The sequence below is a fragment of the Callithrix jacchus genome, chromosome X (genome assembly GCF_049354715.1).
Source record: "Callithrix jacchus isolate 240 chromosome X, calJac240_pri, whole genome shotgun sequence".
Lineage (NCBI taxonomy): Eukaryota > Metazoa > Chordata > Mammalia > Primates > Cebidae > Callithrix > Callithrix jacchus.
The window spans coordinates 46,062,318-46,082,454 of NC_133524.1; the positions used below are offsets into that span (position 1 = coordinate 46,062,318).

Sequence of the window (20,137 nt, forward strand, 5' to 3'; positions counted from 1 at the left end):
GAAGTAGTGATGGTAGTAATAGGAAGTAGTAGTAGTAGAAAGTAGTAGTAGTAATAGGAAGTAGTAGTAATAAGATAATATTAAGTAATAAGTAGTAATAAGAGATAGTAGTAGGAACATCGTAGTAGTAGGAAAGTAATAGTAATAGGAAGTAGTAGTAATAGGAAGTAGTGGTATTAGTAGGAAAGTAGTAGTAGTAATATGAAGTAATAGTAGTAGCAGGAAAGTAGTAGTAGTAGTAGGAAAGTAGTAGTAATAGAAAGTAGTAGTAGGAAAATAATAGTAGGAAGTAGTAGTAGTAGTAGTAGGAAAGTAGCAGTAATAGAAAGTAGTAGTAGGAAAATAATAGTAGGAAGTAGTAGTAGTAGTAGTAGGAAAGTAGCAGTAATAGAAAGTAGTAGTAGGAAAATAATAGTAGGAAGTAGTAGTAGTAGTAGTAGGAAAGTAGCAGTAATAGAAAGTAGTAGTAGGAAAATAATAGTAGGAAGTAGTAGTAGTAGTAGTAGGAAAGTAGCAGTAATAGAAAGTAGTAGTAGGAAAATAATAGTAGGAAGTAGTAGTAGTAGTAGTAGGAAAGTAGCAGTAGTAGTAGGAAGGTAGTACTAAGGAAATAGTAGTAGGAAAGTAGTAGTAGTAGGAAGAAATAGTAGTAGCAATAGGAAGTAGTAGTAGGAAGTGGTAGTATTAATAGGAAAGTAGTAGTAGTAAGAGGAAATAGTAGTAGTAGGAAAATAGTAGTAAGGAATTAGTAATAGTAGGAAAGTAGTAGTAGGAAGTAGTAGCAGTAGTAGGAAGGCAGCTGAGTGAGGCCTGTGATCTTCAGGCATGTTGACAAGAACATCCGCTCTGTGGTGAAGGTGTATGAGAAAAGGGACTCTGTGACCTCCTGAAGCTAAGAAAAGCCACTCCTAAGTATCTGGAGGCCCTGCCTAACATGTGCCCTGCTTTCCTTAGCACGCAGCTTGTAGTAGGTCATTTTGGTATTACTCTAAAGAGATACCAGAGGCTGGGTAATTGATAGAAAAGAGCTTTATTTTGGCTTATGGTTCTGCAGGCAGAACAGGACGTGTGGGGGTGGCATCTGCTTCTGGTAAGGGCCTCAGGAAGCTTCTAACCATGGCGGAAGGCAAAGGGGGAGCAGGCATATCACATGGTGCGAGCAGGAGTGAGAGAGGAGAGGTGGGGGAGGGGGTGCCACACTTTAAACAACCAGATCTTGAGTGAACTCGGAGAGCACTCACTCATCACCTGGGGGAGGGCACGAAGCCATTCAGGAGGCAACTGCTCCCATCACCCAGTCACCTCCCCCCAGGTCCCACCTCCAATGTTGGGGATCACAGTTCAACATGAGATTTGGAGGGGACAAACATCCAAACTTATCACAGCTTACACTGTGGATGTAAATGCAGCTGTACACATACGCAGAATATTACTGTAATTTATACTAAAAACAAATCTCCCAACAGCTCCCCAGAAGAGAGCTCGCTGGTTTTCTTATTGGCTCCATCCTGGGACTCGGACAAGTGGGGCACAAGGCCTCTTTCTGCTGATAGAGGTGGGTGCCAAGTCTGCATTTCCTGCCTGGGCCCAGCATCACCAGCGGCTTCATGATGGTTTAGGAGGAACATTGCTCAGCGTCTCGGGCAACTGGTCTGGAGGAGAGAAGGGGGCAGGGCCAGTGCTCCCCCCAAACCCATGCAGGTGGACAGACGTGTGGTGGAGGTAGTCGAGGGTTACCTCAGACCACACGCTGGCCCATACAGGGCCAAAGTCACTCATTGTGTGGTGGCATTTTGCGGTGGAAACACACCCAGACATAGGGAGAAGCGCTGGGACCTGGCTCATGCATTGGAGAGTCTCTCTGGTAAGCCTTCTTCCTCCGGGAACTCTGGAGGGTCTGGAGGCTGTGGCCTCTCTCCCGGTCTGTGGTCAGGCGGCCAGCTGCAGTCAGGCCAGCAGGAAAGGGACGGTGGCTATGCAGGTGGGAAGGGTGGTCAAGCCAGAAGGCAGCCATTTCAAAGCGTCTCAAGCAGCCCAAGCTTGCTGGCCAGTCCACAAGCTTGACCAGTCATCTTCCCAATCATGGTCGCCCTGGGGCAGTGCCTGTAGCAGTCAAAAGAAAACCAAAAAGGCAACCAGGTACACCACAAAGTAAGGCTTTTCTGGGGTCCATTTTTGAGTAGGAGTGAAGGGACCAGAATTGGGTAACACAGGTGAGAGTCAGAGGCTGAAGGTGACAGTAACAGAAGCCTCCTAATAGCAGGGGTTCTGGAAATATCCCTGCAGATGACTCTTCCTTTCTGGGCCTCAGTTTCCTCATCTGGATAGTGAGGCCTGTTAAGTCAGGTGTTCTGACTTTATTTTTATCTATTTATTTATTTATTTTGAGACTGAGTCTCGCTCTGTTGCCCAGGCTGGATTGCAGTGGCATGATCTTGGCTCACTGCTACCTTTGCCTCCCGGGTTCAAGCGATTCTCCTGCCTCAGCCTCCCAAGTAGCTGGGATTGCAGGTGCATGCCACCGTACATGGCTAATTTTTGTATTTTTAGTAGAGATGGGGTTTCACCACGTTGGCCAGGCTGGTCTCGAACTCCTGACATCAAGTGATCCGCCCACGTAGGCCTCCCAAAGTGCTGGGGTTACAGGTGTGAGCCACCGTGCCTGGCCTGTTCTGACTTAAAAGGTGGGGATTCAGAGGTAGAAAAGAGGAGGTAGACTGAAATGTTCCTGGGGTTAAAGGGTGGCAGGGAGGCTGGGCAAAGGTGCAGAAGAGCCCCCGCTTATGTTTCAGGGTCCAGGGCAAGAGTATACATGGAAGCCATGTCGACATACCATGTGGCTAAATATTTAAAAAGCAAACTAACGAACTGTTGAATAAAAGTATGTTCTGTTGGTTGACCCTGAAAAAAATGTATTTCTGGTGAGTGACCTGTAAGGCCAAATTTGAATGAAAATTCCCAGAGTCCCAACTTGAAGCATGTGTTGTGGAGGGAGATGGTTCAGGGCCTCAGCTGTGGCTACAGGAAGAATGTTCTTTCACTCAAGATCTTCTGCTCTAGGGAGCGGGGTGGACCGGGGGCCCCCACTGCTCTGCTCTGAAATCTATCTTTGTGGTGGGGCGGAGGCCACGCTTCCCACAGGCTGTATCCACCAACCACTGTGTGCAGCAGGGATGCTAAAGGGGTCTATTTGTGGGAGACGTGGGGACCCTCTGATGGCCTTTGCCTTGAGGACACCCCTTGAGCGCCTTGCTGGATCTTTCTTCGATTTTGAGCTTAGCAAGCTTCTGCCGGACCTTCTCTCTTTTGCTGGGGCTCAGCTTGCAGCTAGACTTCATGGTCCTCCCAATCTTCTCCGGCTCCCTCTTTTCCTTTCACACAAGCATTTCCCCTAATACAGCTCTGTCCCATTCACTCTGTCTTGATACCTCTCTTGGAGGACTTGGGCTAACACACTGGCCCCCCGCTGGCTCTCCTTTCTCTTCTTACCCCTGGTTCTTCCCACACCCAGAGAAGCTCCATGCGCAGGTGGATGAAGCCCCAGGTACCAGGCTCTAGGCAGTGGCAGGCATGTCCCCTTGGCCTGCAGTCTCCTCATCCTGCAATGGTGTTGGGAGTGTGGCAGGGCCATAGGGAGCAGGAAGGGGGCCCCTCTTGTCCGAGTCTAAAGTGGTAGCAGTGGGAAGCCTGTCTTCCCCCGCCTTCCCTCCGCTCCAGCCTCCTGGCCTTCGAGGCTCTTCCCCATGCTCCCTGCCTCTGTGCTTTTCCAGAACATTTCGAAACCACTGGGATGGAGGTGGTGAGCACGCGTCCCAAGCCCCATGCTTGGGACATACGCTCAATGGTGGCTCCATCTCCATCTTCTTTCACCCTCCTGAGAGTCTGGTGGAGAAGAAAGGAAACTGATGCTCAAAGACACTGAGTGAGCGTCCATACCCAGGTCTTCTGATGAACCCCCCACCCCCGGGCTTTGCCAGGACGTACCAGCCAGCAGAGACAGACACATAGTATCTCACAACTTCCCTCTCAGTCCCTGAGAAATGCATGTGCCTTTGTCCTCAGATTTTAAAAAGAGCGGCTTCTTTCAACCTTGCAGCAACCCAACTGGAGGAATGGAGAGCCCAGCATGTCATCCCCGAGGCTAGACACCAGCCTTTCAGAACTTATCGTTATATTTGCAGTCTGGGTAACGGTAGGCAAATCTGGAGTCACAGGTTCTCAGGGGCCTCAAGATGTCTTTCAGCTGGCTGGCGGCCCCAAGGGCTTCCGGGTCTGGGCGGGTGGCATCCCCACACTGAGCAAGAGCCCAGTCTATGTCATCTTGCACAGGGGAGGGGAACCTCCCCTGGAGAAGTCGAGGCAGCAACTTCTGACACACCAGCACCAGGTTCTGCTTCTCAGAGATGCTGTCGCAGGAGGGCAGCTGGGCCTGGCAGCCGGAAACCAGGCAGCTAAAAATGTCTTTATTCTCTCCGGCCCCGGTGGCTTCTTGGCTGCCTAGAAGACAAATGGGAAATATTACACACCCTGCCACCTGTGCTCATTGAGGAAGGGCACCACTAATTAGAATTACTGGGTGAGGCCGGGCGCGGTGGTCAAACCGGTAATCCCAGCTACTTGGGAGGCTGATGCAGGAGAATTGCTTGAACCTGGGAGGTGGAGGTTGCAGTGAGCCGAGATCGCGCCACTGCACTCCAGCCTGGGCGGCAGAGCGAGACAAGACTCCATCTCAAAAGAAAAAAAAAAAAGAATTGCTGGGTGACATAGCATAGTCTCCTAGCATTTCCCTGTCACCAGGAGATTTAGGACTCAGAGACACAGTGGTTCCTTTTGAGAACCACATGGAAGGAATCTTCTGCTACAATAAGGTGAGGCCTGGGCATGGAAAACCCACTTACCTCACCAGAAGTTAGGCTGATAATTGTACGGATCACATCCATATTGTTAGACTCTCGTTATTACTAAATTAGGAAACTTAGAACATTACTGAGACTGGTTTCATTTGCGCCTTTAAAATGCAAAGTTAGGGCCAGGCACGGTGGCTCATGCCTGTAATTCCAGCACTTCAGGAGGCTGAGGCTGGTGGATCACCTGAGGTCAGGAGTTTGAGACCAGCCTGGCCAACATGGTGAAACTCGGTCTCTACTAAAAATACAAAAATTAGCCAGGTGTGGTGGCACATACCTGTAATCCCAGCTAACTGGGAGGCCGAGGCAGGAGAATTGTTTGAACCCAGGAGGTGGAGGTGGCAGTGAGCCGAGATTGCACCACTGCTCTGCAGCCTGGGCAACAGAGTGAGACTCTGTCTAAAAAAAACAATAATAAAATAAAACAAAAACAAAATAATATGCAAAGTTAGGAGAAAAAACAAGTAATCCCAAATATGTATTCAATGAGTTGTAGTGTGTCTGATGTTTCATGATTTATATATCCAAAATATTCTCTTTTTTTTTTTGAGACAGAGTTTTGCTCTTGTTACCCAGGCTGGAGTGCAATGGCGCAATCTCGGACCGCAACCTCTGCCTCCTGGGTTCAGGCAATTCTCCTGCCTCAGCCTCCTGAGTAGCTGGGATTACAGGCACGCGCCACCATGCCCAGCTAATTTTTCGTATTTTTAATAGAGACGGGGTTTCACTATGTCGACCAGGATGGTCTCGATCTCTTGACCTCGTGATCCACCCGCCTCGGCCTCCCAAAGTGCTGGGATTACAGGCTTGAGCCACTGCGCCCGGCCCAGAATATTCTTATATTATATTCTTATAAGAAATAATCAGCCTCATTTCTTCTAACTTGATTCTTCTTAAAGGCAAATCAGGAAATAAATAAGTATGGTTTAATTTGTCTATTTTTATAGGCTTTTGCATACAAACAAAATCAGAAATTAGAAAATAAAACCCTTTGTCCTCTTATTGGGCTCAGAAAATTTGGTCAGCATTAGAGATTAGGGTGTTTGAAGGGTTCTAGAACCCTGAATGAACCTCTACACATAGTGAGAAACACAATTCAGTCACCCACCTCGTTTGGTTCCATGCTTTTTCACTTTGAAAACTTTATAAAGAGCAGTTGTGCCAAAATAGATTGCAAAACGTACCAGTGAATCGGCCTGATACTTAAGTTTCAGATAAAAGGAAAAGGCATCTGATGAGAAAGACTCTGAGCGGGAGATGGACCCGAAGGGTGTGTGTGTGTGTGTGTGTGTGTGTGTGTGAGAGAGAGAGAGAGAGAGAGAGCGAGAGCGAGAGAGAGAGAGAGAGAGAGAGAGAGCGAGAGCGAGAGCGAGAGCGAGAGAGAGAGAGAGAGAGAGAGAGAGAGGGAGAGAGAGAGAGGGAGAGAGAGAGCATGAGGAGGGCCAAGGCAGAAATTCAAATAGGAGTGTGGGATATTTTACATGAAATCTAACATTCTCCAAACTTGAGTGGGTCTCACTGTGACACACAGAGATGGGAAAGGCCCAACAGCGTGACCCCTAGCCACCCCTCCCTAGCTCCAGTCACCCTGACTTCCCCTCTGACAGCTGCTCGGCCAGGCCCATGCTGAGTACCTTCCTGCTTGTCGATGACGCCCACTGCACTGGCATCTCGAATGAACAGATGCCCGTTGTTAAAGACACCGAACATGCCTGCATCTATATGGGTGAAGTAGAAGAAATAGTTCAAATCGTTGCTCCTCAGAGACTCCAGGACACCCAGGAGCTGATAGGCAAGGTCAGCCGCCTGATCTGGGGGTGCATTGTAGAATTCCTGCAGTGGTCTGGTGCTGGTGCTGACGACAAATCTGCCACAGGAGCCCAGGTACTTGGGCAGCGGCCATCCCTCGGCCCCAGGGAAGATCTGCCAAGCCAGAAGGAGGAGGATTAGAGAGAAAAATCTGGTGACAGTTATCTGTCTATCTATCTACCTATCTATTTCTATTATATCTCTATTTCTATATCTATCATCTATCTATTTCTATTATATCTCTATATATTTCTATTATATCTCTATCATCTATCATCTATTTCTATTATATCTCTATTTCTATTATATATCTATCATCTATCTATCTATTTCTACTATATCTCTATTTCTATTATATATATATATCTATAATCTCTCATCTATCTATCATCTATCTGTCTGTCTATCTCTGTCCCTCATGGTAAGTACAGAAAGATCAGCATCTCAAAACACATCAACGAAGTGTCTCTCAACCTTTTTTATACCTCTTGGAACATGCAATGTCTCTGTCCCTCCTGTTCCCCATTTTTTAATTCTATTACTGATGGGAAGATTCAGAAAAGGAGGCTGCTCTCATTTCTTTGTAGTAGACTGCATTTCAACAGAGTTCCTCCAAGCAGGGTATGAGAACGTTAATCGACTTGCCACAATTTTAGATGGTATCCGGGATTCAGGGAAATATGTGTAAGTTGTATAGTTGAAAAAAACAGGACTATTTGAGATTTCACAGATATCACTGCTTAGGAAGAGGCTATGGGAAAAATAATGGAAGATCAGCTTAAGTCTGATTTAAAGAAAAACTTTGCTTTTTTTTTTTTTTCTCAGAGACAAGGTTTTGCTCTGCTCCCCAAGCTGGAGTGCAGTGGTACAATCACAGTTCACGGCAGCCTCAAACTCCTAGGCTCAGGCAATTCTCTCACCTCAGTCTCCTGAGCAGCTCAGTCTCCATGAGCAGCTCCTCAAGTGCCGCCATGCCTGGCTACTAAAGAAAAACATTTTTACAAATACCAGCGGCCAGGTGCCATGGCTCATTCCTGTAATCCCAGCACTTTGGGAGGCCGAGGCATGCGGATCGCTTGAGGACAAGAGTTTGAAGTCAGCTCGGCCAACACGGCGGAACCCTGTCTTTACTAGAAATTTAAAAATCAGCCAAGAGTGGTGGCACATGCCTGTAATCCCAGCTACTCTGGAGCCTGAGATAGGAGAATTGCTTGAACCCAGGATGCAGAGGCTGCAGTGAGCCAAGATTGTACCACTGCACTCCAGCCTGGGTGACAGAGCAAGACTCTGCAGGGACATGGATGAACCTGGAGACCATCATTCTCCACAAACTGACACAAGAACAGAAAATCAAACACCGCAGGTTCTCACTCATAGGCGGGTGTTGAACAATGAGAACACATGGACACAGGGAGGGGAGCACTACACACTGGGGTCTGTTGGGGGAACTAGGTGAGGGACAGTGGGGGGTGGGGAGTTGGGGAGAGATAGTATGGGGGGAAATGCCAGATATAGGTGATGGGGAGGGAGGCAGCACATCACACAGTCATGTGTGTACCTATGCAACAATGTTGCATGTTCTTCACATATACCCCAAAACGTAAAATGCAATAAAAATTTTTTAAAAAGTGTATATATATATATATATATATACACACACACACATTATATTTATATGTATATATACATATACTATAATGTAAATATATGTAATTATGTAATTTATATACAAACATAAAATTATACATATTATATGTTTATATAGTATATTAACATATATTAATATTAATATATGTTATACTATATATGTATATATACACATAAATATTATATATAAAATGTATATTTGTATACACACACGCACACACACATGCACACACACACACACACACACACACAAATATAACAGTACAGGTAGCTTGTTCGGGGATAGGGCAAAAATGAAGATGTTCTGTGGGTGGCTGAAGTTTTGGGAACTACTGTACTAGCCTTAAGCCTCTCTCCTGCCAGCCCTGGGTGAACGTGTCTGGCTGGGGTAGCTACATACATGGAACAGATGTTCCCCAACTAAGTGGAGCCTTCCAGACAGCCTAACAGTGGCCTAGAGAAGCACGAAGCCCTGACCTGTCTCCTCTGCCTCCTTGTGAGAGTTCCAAACCTGTGGATTTGTGAGACGAAAAGTGGAGCGCTACCCCGGCTAACCTTTTATTGACTATTTCTTTGAAGCAGCTACATCTAGAATGGTGTTTCTTTAAACTATGGGGAAAATAACAGCAACTCAGCATTTTCTTCCTGTTTTCCTTCTTTGAAAAACAAAGTCATCCCATCTCGATGGTTTTCTGCAGTCCTCTGACCATTTTATCCACAGACTGCATTGTGAAGAACCCATGCCCGTTTGTTTCCCCTGCTCACAGGGACCTCTTTTTTTTTTCTCTTTATTTTTTTAAGACAGAGTCTCACTCTGTTGCCCAGGCTGGAGTGCAGTGGTGTGATCTTGGCTCACCACAACCTCCACCTCCCAGTTCAAGCATTCTCCTGCCTCAGCCTCCTGAGTAGCTCCCTCTGCGCCTGGCTATTTTTTTTTTTTGAGATGGAGTGTTGCTCTGTTGCCCAGGCTGGAGTGCAATGGCGCGATCTCAGCTCACTGCAACCTCCGGCTCCTGGGTTCAAGCGATTCTCCTGCCGTGCCTCTTGAGCTGGGATTACAAGTGTGCGCCACTGAGCCCGGCTAATATTTTGTATCTCTAGTAGAAATGGGGTTTCACCATGTTGGCCAGGCTGGTCTCAAATTCCTGACCTTGTGATCCACCCGCCTCAGCCTCCCAAAGTGCTGAGATTATAGGTGTGAGCCATCGCACCTGGCCTTTTTTTTTTAATTAAAAATTTTTTTATTTTTATTTTTGTCTTGCATTAGAATAAAATTTTTTTATTTTTTAGTAGAGACTGGGTTTCACCATGCTGGCCAGGCTGGTCTCAAACTCTTGACCTCAGGTGACGCATCCGTTTTGGCCTTCCAAAGTGCTGGGATTACAGGCATGAGCCACCACGCTTGGCCCAGAGGGGGCCTTTCTTACTAAGTACCATGGAGGGAAGTCCTGGGCCTACTGTGGTTGTCTACAGGTGCAGCCACACAGCCATTCCGGGTTCCATGCCATGCCCTTCCTGGGCAGAGCCCAGAACTGAGTGGAGGGTCCCAGCCCCATGCTCTTAGCCCATGCCTCTCAGGAGCCAGGCCTGGAGAAAAGACCTGTGAGAGTGCGGGACAACCTGCAATTCCTTTTCCTCCACCAGTATTTCAAAGGCCAATGTCGCCAGGCAGGTTTTAGTGGGACGGCTCTGTGTTTGGGTTCTATTACTGACGCTGCCCAAAAGTGGCTTGGTCTAAGTCACTTCACATCTTAGAACTCCACTGAACCTCCTCTGGAAAGGGGACAAGAATAATATTCTTGGGGGGAGGGTGTGAGCATTAAATGAGATAATGTCCGTGTGATCCCAGCACTGTGGGAGGCCGAGGTGGGCAGATCACGAGGTCAAGAGATTGAGACCATCCTGGCCAACATGGTGAAACCCCGTCTCTACTACAAATACAAAAATTAGCTGGGTATGTTGGCGCATGCCTGTAGTCCCAGCTACTCGGGAGGCTGAGGCAGGAGAATTGCTTGAACCTGGGAGGTGGAGGTTGCAGTGAGCTGAGATCATGCCACTGCACTCCAGCCTGGCACCTGGTGATGGAGCAAGACTCTGCCTCAAAATAAATAAATAAATAAATGAGATAATGTCAAACTTTCAGCCCAATGCCTGGCACATAGCAGGTGCTCAGTAAATGACAGCTGTTACTATGTGTTCAATCATCATCCCTTTGGCCAGTGTTTAATAACTGTCTTTGCTGTGGCTTCCTCCTCCTCTACCTGTATCTTTTTCCCCTCTTCTTCCTTCTCTTCTCCTCCTACCTTTCCCTCTCCTCCCCTCCCTCCTTCCTTCGTCTTCCTTTTCTTAGTCCTCTTCCTCCTCCTTCTCCTCTCCTTCCTCTTCTTCCCTCTTTCTCTCTCTACCCCTCCCCGTTTTCCAGCTCCTCTCTCCCACTTTCTAGCTCCCTTTGTGTCCATTATGTGACCCCTGTGTCCTTACCCTTGAGGTCAGGGGTCAGTCAGACTGATTGGGCTCCACACATTTTATGGGTGTTTGTTTTCATGTTCAGTGTCTGTCTCTACCACTGGACTGGAAGCTGCATGAAGGCAGGAGACACCCTACTTGTCTTGTTGACCAGTTTATCTCCAGGCCCTTAATGCATCTTCATTTATTTGACCATTTCCCTGTGTATGGACATTTAGGAGTTACTTCCTTTTTTTCTCTCTCTCCTTTCCAAGCATAACTGCAAGGTACATCTCTGGGTGGGTCATTCTTTGGCTATTTCTCCACTTCTGACTGATCTTTGAGGCACAGGTCAAAGTTGGCCTCCTTTACACAGCCCTTCAGGGCTGCTCAGGCAGTGAGGGTGGCTACTCTTCCCTCCTATCCCCATCCCCCTCCCAGCTCTGGGCTCCCACCCCTGTTTCCTCTACAGCAGCCACAGCACTTTCACACTGCAGAAAACAATAAATGCCAGAAAGGTCCTAACACGGTCGAGTGGCCCCAAGACATGCAATAAAAAGACGGAGAGGGCTCAATCCAGGGCGGCTTCTGGGAGTCCAAGGTTGACCTCCAACCTAGAGGGCTTGCTGGGTCGTTGTGTACCTGTAGGAGTATGGGGTGAGAGTTGACAGCCAGCGTGTAGAGCAGGCGCAGCTTGTCCCGGTCGGTGAAGTGGTCCATGAAGATGCTGCCAGCGTCGACCACCTCTGCGTAGCGCCTGACCACGCGATCCAGGAGCCGCTGCGAAGGGCAGCGCAGGAGGGGGCTGGCCAGGCCCTAGGAGCAGGTGGGAGAAAGGCGAGAGAAGACAGGGTGGGTGCCCAGCTCTTGTGAGGGGCTGGTGTGGGGGGAATGGGCAGATCCTGCTGTTAGAGGTGTGGGAGAGTTTGAGGTTGTGGAGGCCAGGGAGAGCATGGGAGAAAGACCTGCACGAGTGGGGGTTGGGGGGTGGGAGGTGTTGGGTGGCTCTGCCCAGGCGGAGGAGGGGGCAGACCCCTGTGGCTGGGGAGAGGGGCCAGAGCACTTTTGGGGGGGCGGGGTGGGAGGCCCCGTCACCCATCGCAGGCTACACTGGGGGCAGGGCCACAGAGACCCAGGGAATGGAGAAGGGAATGAGCTCTCTTGGGGAGCATGGCAGGAGGGCACCGGGCAGGCGAGGGGAGGGCTGGGGAGGGAAGGTGGATACCTCCTTCCCTTCCCCCACTCCTCGGCTGGCCATCTGAGTTTTGCATTTCCTGTGTTTCTATCCACCGTTGCACCCCGACCCTGCCCTTGGAAAGAAGGCTGATCCCAGGCTGAATTCATTGCCTGCCACGGGCTCGTTTGATTCCTTCTGCCATTTGACTTCGATATCACAACTATGAGGCGACACATGAGCGTCTTTATATGCACCACTGTGTTCTTGGGATAAAACTTGGAGATACAAACCTAGGCTTTTTTTTTTTCATGACTTTCTAGCTGCACCCTACACCTTTCTCCCCATGCTGAACAAAGACGAGGACGAAACTCCTGATGAAACAGCTAAGAACAAGGCCCTGGGGCCAGTCTGCCAGCATTTTACCCGCTTCCACAGCTATCAACTGTGTGACCTCGGACAAGTTACCTGGGCTCTCCATACCTCCTGTTCCAGCTGAAACTGAGGAGGGTGCTAACAGGTCATGAGGATCAAGTAAATTCACAGACGGTAATTCACATTTGGTGCCTCACAACCCTCCCAGACCCTCCAAGAGGTAGGTGCTATTACGAACCTCATTTTCCAGGAAGGAATTGGAATGCAGAGTGTAGGTTACGGTTGGAAAAGTTGGATTCAGGATTTGAACCCAATGGGTTAGACCCTAATATTTGTGCCTTTTCCCAGTAATAGGCCCTGCCCTGCCCCATCCCCATAAACCACCCAAGTGGAGGCCATGGAAAATGATCTGAGACTGTGGGATTGCCTCTTTGCCTCAGTCATCTTCTCCTACACAGCCTGAAATTCCACCGTTAGAGGTGATCATTGGGGAGTGGGGAGGAGTAATTTCTTCTCTTCTCCAGGGGCCAGTTCTTAAATGAACGGATTTCTGGGAGAGATAGGACACTAATTGACCATAGCAACAACAACAATAATACATAATAATTATTGAGTGCTTACTACGCAACAGGAACTGCTCTAAGCCCTTCGCAGGGGGTGTATTCTTTTATCTACCTCACAAGAACTTACTATTTCTCCATTTTTCGGATGGCAATACTGAGATTTAGAGAGATGAAGTCAGTTGCTCCAAGCCACATATACCTAGCATTGGAACCAAGACAGTAAGGGTGAGAGGTAGGTAAGGATAGATAAAGGTAGATAAAGGTAGATAAAGATAAGGGAGCCAGGCAGGACCTGCACCCTCATCTTTACTGGGGCTGAGAGCATCACATCATATAACCCTGCAGTTAGCACCAGGCTGTATTCAGATTGTATTTGTGGAAACAAAGGGAACAAAACAGGCCCCGCCCTCCAGGGTGCCTCTCAGCTGGGAGAGACCGTCAGGTGCCCAGTAATTAAGATGTGGTGCAGGAAGAGCTAACACTGAAATGAGCTATTGGAGCCAACAGGACAAGGGCCGCATTACAACTTTCACAGGCCCTTGGTACCCTTGCTTTCTCAGGCTCCTTCCTCTGTGAAAAATATTAACAATTATATTTTACAGCTGCACTGGTATAAAGACAAATATATTAAAATTATACATTCAAACATGTTCTTGGACTTGAAAGTTTGCTTTTTTCTTCTGATTTTAAAAGAAAGCAAAACACTTTTGTGGGACCCTGATATAGTTTGGATCTGTGTCCCCGCCCCAATCTCATGTGGAATTGTAATCCCCAGTGTTGGAGGAGGGGCCTGGTGAGAGGTGATTGGCACATGGGGGTGGATTCCCCCTTGCTGTTCTCGTGATAAGGAGTGAGTTTTCATCCTTCCTCTTTGCCTTCTGCCATGATTGTAAGTTTCCTGAGGTCTCTCCAGCCATGCTTCCTGTACAGCTTGAAGAACTGTAAGCCAATTAAACCTCTTTTCTTTATAAATTATCCAGTCTCAGTCTCAGGTAGTTTTATGTCGTTGTTGTTGTTGTTTTTTTTTTGAGACAGAGTTTCACTCTTGTTGCCCAGGCTGGAGTGTAATGGTGTGATCTCAGTTCACTGCAACCTCAAGCTTCCAGGTTCAAGCGTTTCTCTTGCCTCAGCCCCTCAAGTAGCTGGGATTACAGACATCCACCACCACACCCAGCTAATTTTGTATTTTTAGTAGAGACTGGGTTTCACTGGGTTTCATGTTGGCCAGGCTGGTTTTGAACTCCTGACCTCAGGTGAACCACTGATCTCGGCCTCCCAAAGTGCTGGGATTACAGGCGTGTACCATGGTGCCCAGCCTCAGGTAGTTCTTTACAGCAGTGTGAGAATAGACTAACACAGACCCTAAAAGACTTCTTGAAAGATAGTGAAGTCTAAGCTGAAGCCTTAACTTGTAAATAGGGTGGAAGAGGGAACAATACATGCGAACATCTTGAGAGAAGAGAGAATGTGCTAGAAACTACAGCTTGGTTAGGGCTTTTTGAAGCTACAGTATCACTAGTGAGAGTGAATGGAGAGGAACCTCAGAATGGAAGAAAGGTGAAGTCATTTTAAGGAATTCTGATTTTATCTAGAAGGGATAGGGGACCACTGAAGGCGTTAAGCAGATACACATTTTATGCTCAGCTATATGTTTTAGGAAAGTGATTCTGGGTTGTTATGTGGACAATAGATTCAGAGGAGTATGGCCAAGATTGCTAGTCACTGGCCCCTACATTTTAGGTAAGCATGTGGCTACCCCAAATAAAGATTTCCTTCCCAGCTTCCTTTGCAGCTAGGGGTGATAACGTGACTAGGTACCAGTCAATGAGTTATAAGTAAAAATTTCTGGGAAGAGTCCTTAAAGGGAGAGGATGTATCTTTCTTCACTCTTTTCTTTCTTTCTTTCTCTTTCTTTCTTTCTAGAGGATGTATCTTTCTTCACTATTTTCTTTTTTCTTTTCTTTCTGCCCTCCCTCCCTCCCTCCCTTCCTTCCTTCCTTCCCTCCCTCCCTCCCTCCTTCCTTTCGAGACAAAGTCTCACTTTGTTGCCCAGGCTGTAGTGCAGTGGTGCAATCTTGGCTCACTGCAAACTTCGCCTCCCAGGTTCAAGCAATTCTCTTGCCTCGGCCTCCTGAGTAGCTGAGATTATAGGCACACGACACCACACCTGGTTAATTTTTGTATTTTTAGTGGAGACAGGGTTTCACCGTGTTGGTCAAGCAGGTCTCAGACTCCTGACCTCATGATCTGCCCACCTCAGCCTCCCAAAGTACTGGGATTATAGGCGTGAGCCAGTGAGCCCAGCCTCTTCACTCTTTTCTTCCTGGCTAGAATGTGGAAGTGATGGGTGGTGCTCAGGCAGCCATTTTGGATCACGGCACACTAAGAGCTGTGTGGCAGCAGAATAAAGTAGCCTGGATCCCTGACAATCATGGAGCCACTGTATTGGCCTTGGACAACTATGTATCAGTTTCTTTTACGTTTTTTAAAAAGTATATTTTGGCCAGGCATGGTTGCTCTTACATGTAATACTAGCACTTTAGGAGATCGAGGTAGGCAGATCCCTTGAGTCCAGGAGTTTGAGACCAGCCTGGGTGACATGGCAAAAGTCCGCCTCTACAAAAAATACAAAACTAGCCAGACATGGTGATGCATGCCTGTAGGCCCAGCTACTTAGGAGGCTGAGGCAGGAGAATCACTTGAGAACAGAAGGTGGAGGTTGCAGTGAGCTGTGATCGTGCCACTGTACTGCAGCCTGGGCAACAGAGTGAGACCCTGTTGCAAAGAATAAAAGTGTATTTTGATTTTGTTTAAGCCACTGTCACTTGGATTTGTTGTCACATGCAACTGAAGGTAATCTAAAATGTCACAGGAGGAAAGAGTGGAAGCAGGAAGGTCAGTTAGGAAGATGCAATGGTTGAGGCGTGAGATGAGAGAATGCAAAGATTTGAAGATATTTGTTGGTACAGAATATACAAGTCTTGGTGATAAGCTGAATGGTTGGGGGCAGCTGGTGAGAAGAAAGGAGGTGTCAGAGACAGTACTCAATGTGAGGGTGGACAACAGAATATTGTTTGCTGAGGTGACTTTAAAACATGTTTGCAAACTCTTTGCCACTCCTCCAATCAAGGGATAGAGTCTCATTTCCCTCCCCTGGAATATGGACTGGCTTTGGTGACTCACTTTTGGTGGATAGGATGGGGTAGGAGTGACGACGCAAAACTTTGAGCCTCGATCTTAAAAGGTGATACAGCTTCTACTTGGTTCTCTCTGGATGCTTGCTTTTTTACGCAGCCATGCTGTAAGGAAGCCCAGGCCACATGGAGAGCCCTACGTGGAGAGAAAAACCAAGATCCCCACTTCACCCCAGCTGGGCTCCTGACTGATAGCCAGCCCCAGCTTGCCAGCCATGTGATTGAACCATCTTGGAAGTGGAACCTCTATGCCCTATAGAACCACCTAGCTGATGCCACATAGAGCTTCGTGAGCCTTTCCCACCAAGCCCTGCTCAAGTTGCATAGTCATGAGCAAAATAAATGATTATTGTTTTAAGCCACTATGTTTTGAAATGCTTTAATACACAACAATAAATAACTGATATATTTACTGAGAAGGTTCCGAGCCACCTCTAGAACCATAGCAGGAACAGGCTTACGAGACCATCTGTACTACCCTCTCCCTTTCTGGTGGAGGCAGCTCCTAACCAAGCTCCCACTTACAGAGTGAGAGCTTTGTCTACTTCTGTTTGGCATGTGCCGGCCATGTGCAAACCCACAATTATATCGGCCAATGGCAAAACAGAATTGGGACACCAGCCATTTCGAATAAAATAATGATTCATTTCAAACCAGATACACCCTTTTTGGGGATTACCAATTTCTCTGAAGTTTCGAAATCGCTTCTCCCATCTGCATACATGGGCAACAGGACTAACTGACCACCTCCCAGTAAAAGATAAAAAGAGAACCAAACCCTGGACCTCTGTTGCCCCTCTGCCTCCGGTGCCTGCTTTCCTCATTTTTGCATTTTCTGTCTGGTGCTATTCCTTGGGAAGCCAGCCAACCAGTCAATGTTTCCATTGACTGGAGTTTTGCTTGACTGTGTGGTTACTTGATAGGGGACTTTGGTTCAGGGTGAAACTGAGAGTGGCCATCACAGTTCTCTACCACAGTCCCTAACGGTCTGTAAGATGGTCGATAAAATTTAGCAGGCATGTTGCTGTGATGGTTAATTTTATGTGTCAACTTGGCTAGGCTGTATTCCCCAGTTATTCAATCAAATGCTAACCCAGGTGTTGCCGTGAAGGCATTTTGTAGATGTGATTAACACCTACAATCAGTTTACTTTTAGTAAAGGAGATTATCTAGATAATCTGGGTGGGCCTGATCCAATCATTCAAAGCCCTTAAGAACAAAACAGATTTTTTTTTTTAAGGAACAAGAAATTCCATGTGCAAACTACAGCATCAGCTCCTGCCCACAGGTTTCCAGATTGCTGACCTACCATGTGGATTTTGGACTTGCCAGTCCCTACAATCATGTAAACCAATTCTTTGAAGTAAATCTGGACATGTTTATGTATCTCCTACTGATCATGTTTCTCTGGTAGAACCCTGCCTGATACACTAGCTAAGGGAAAAACACTTGTTCAACACAAAAACGGACAGCAACTAAGACTGAAATCTAGGTTTGCTTTCATCTTGGAACCTTTTAGTGAAATCTGAATACAGGAGAAGTAACTTCCCCAAAGAGTCATTTGACCTGCCATTGGCTCTCATCCATACCCCGGAGTGTTTGCTCAAAAAACACAACCAGCAATCAGCAGTGTCCTCATTTAAAGGGTTCTCACCAGAATGGAAGCATAAAAGGTAAATAGCCTTGACAGATGATTTCATGACTCTGATGGAGGTACTTAAAAAGTAAAAGAGGGATTCTTTAGTTTCCCTTGAGAAGCTAGAGATAAGGAGTTCATTCATCACTATGGAAAGAACAGGTTTTCCTTCAGACCAGGCCAAAACTTAGAAGTTATGTGGACCTTCGGTAATCTTGTTAGAATTGCCCTAGCTCTTTATCAGGTTCTATCTCATGGGGAAGACCTGTCCAGACTGAGAATCTCACCAGAAGCAGATCACAGTAGGATCACATCTGGATTGGGGTGGGCTGAGCGATGGCCCCACCTAGCAGACCGCAGTGTGGTGGCAAGAGCCCGGGCCTTGGAGTTGCCATTAGAGAATATTGTGCAAAGGTAGCCTACTGCTGGTGGGCCTGTGTGTTGGTGAATTCTGGAGGGTGGCATGGGAGCTGCATGTGAAGGTTTGATGCAGAAGCCTCTTTAGTGATTACTATTTGAAAACGTGGTTGGCATAACACAGTTGAAAGAAAACTAACTTTCTGGAAGTTCTAAGTGCTGGGCCCTATGCCAGGCTTTTTCACTGGTGTCATCTCAGCGCACACAGGAACTTTAGTTCTCTCTGGCCCTGGTGACAGTCCTGGAAATTTCAAATGATTGATTGAAAAACAGCTTCAAAAGATTTGTGGGAAACGTGACATTAATTTTCACAGCCCAGGCTGGTAAACACAAACGGTACACAGCGTTATCCAGTGATCTAGTAAAATACCCCCATTTTCCAGATGGGAATAAGGATCAGGAAGGAAGTGGCCTGTTAAAGATCGTGTTCCTGGCCAGGTGCGGTGGTTCAAGCCTGTAATCCCAGCTCTTTGAGAGGCGGAGGCAGGAGGATTGCTTGAGGCCAGGAGTTTGGGACCAGCCTGGGCAACATGGCAAGACCCTGTCCCTAAAAAAATTTACAAGTTAACTAGGTGTAGTGGCACGTGCCTATAGTCCCAGCTACTTGGGAGACTGGGGCAGGAGGGTCACTTCAGCCCAGGAGTTCAAGACTCCTTATTGGTGTCCAAGCTTGCTATCATACCCAGATTCCAGTAGGGTATTACACTGATTTAATGGGGGATAGATAGGGGGGAAAAGTCAGTGATTTCAGAATAGGGCAGTGTGTCCCAAACTTGGCTGACAATCCTGGCCTTCAGAATGCTATAAACATACAGATTCCTAGGTCCCCACCTAGAAATTCTGGAAAGGTAGGTCTGTTAGAGGCTTAGAATTCTGGATTTAGACAGATATCATGGGCATTCTTGTTATCAGCCAAGCCTGGGGAACAGAAGGGGAGCAAAGGAGATAAGAAACTGAGATGCAGGCTGGGCACGGTGGCTCACGCCTGTAATCCTAGCACTCTGGGAGGCCGAGGCGGGAGAATCACCAGGTCAGGAGTTCGAGATCAGCCGGACAAACATGGCGAAACCCTGTCTCTATTAAAAATATAAAAATTAACTGGGCGTGGCGGCACGCAACTGTAATCCCAGCTATTCAGGAGGCTGAGGTAGGAGAGTCACTTGAACCTGGGAGGCAGAAGTTGCAGTGAGCCAAGATCGCCCCATTGCACTCCAGCCTGGGCAACAGAGTGAGACTCCATCTCAAAAAATAAAAAGAAAAGAAAGAAAGAAAGAAAGAAAGATAGAAAGAAAGAAAGGAAGGAAGGAAGGAAGGAAGGAAGGAAGGAAGGAAGGAAGGAAGGAAGGAAGGAAGAAACAAACAAACAGAGATGCAATTCAGTATTTCTAGCTCTGGAGCTTTGGAAGAAGTCCCTGGGCAGACTTCTTTCTTTAGTTTAGACACAAATAAAAATGACTGTGCACTCTTGATGGTGGAGTAAAGACAGTTGGTCATGGCTTCCCCATCACTCCTCATATGGCTATCATCTTTCCCCAGAAGGGTTTGGCTGGTAAAAGCCCAAAGTTGCCCTTTAAAAAGGGATGTGGCCACTGTAATGGGGTGCTCCAGAAAACCAATCTTCAAAACCACCTGAATGACTCTCAGGAGGAAATCACAGCTGCTTGAAGGAAAGATGGGGTTTCCAGCCCCTCACATCACAGCACGGAGCGCACTTCAAGGAGAGATTGAGTGGAAAGAAGAATCAGGAGTGCCTGGTTGCAGCTGGGAAGGCACTGACTGTCTAAGCACTATGTACTGACTCCAACTGACCGCTAGCCCCATGCTGCAACTTGGGGTGACAAGAACCAAAGGAGAGCGGGCATCCTGGACACCTCCATTTTTAGACTTCCTATATTGGGTCAGTGAAGATACTGTCACACTACCCATTGTGTGACAATACATGGCTATTTACCATGCTAAATTAGTCCGTT

General features: G+C 47.3%; 1 protein-coding gene across 1 annotated transcript in view; it reads right to left on the reverse strand.

The window, feature by feature from the left end:
* Positions 1–1,014: 1,014 nt before the first annotated feature.
* The window catches only part of DIPK2B (divergent protein kinase domain 2B), a 58,772-nt gene continuing 39,649 nt past the window's right edge, over positions 1,015–20,137 (reverse strand). The window contains exons 3-5 of the mRNA XM_002762810.6: positions 11,451–11,624; positions 6,542–6,830; positions 1,015–4,497 (exon numbers count right to left, since the gene is read on the reverse strand). Of these exons, the coding sequence (XP_002762856.1) occupies positions 4,157–4,497; positions 6,542–6,830; positions 11,451–11,624 (804 nt within the window). The 3' untranslated portion in view covers positions 1,015–4,156. The remainder of the gene's footprint in view (positions 4,498–6,541; positions 6,831–11,450; positions 11,625–20,137) is intronic.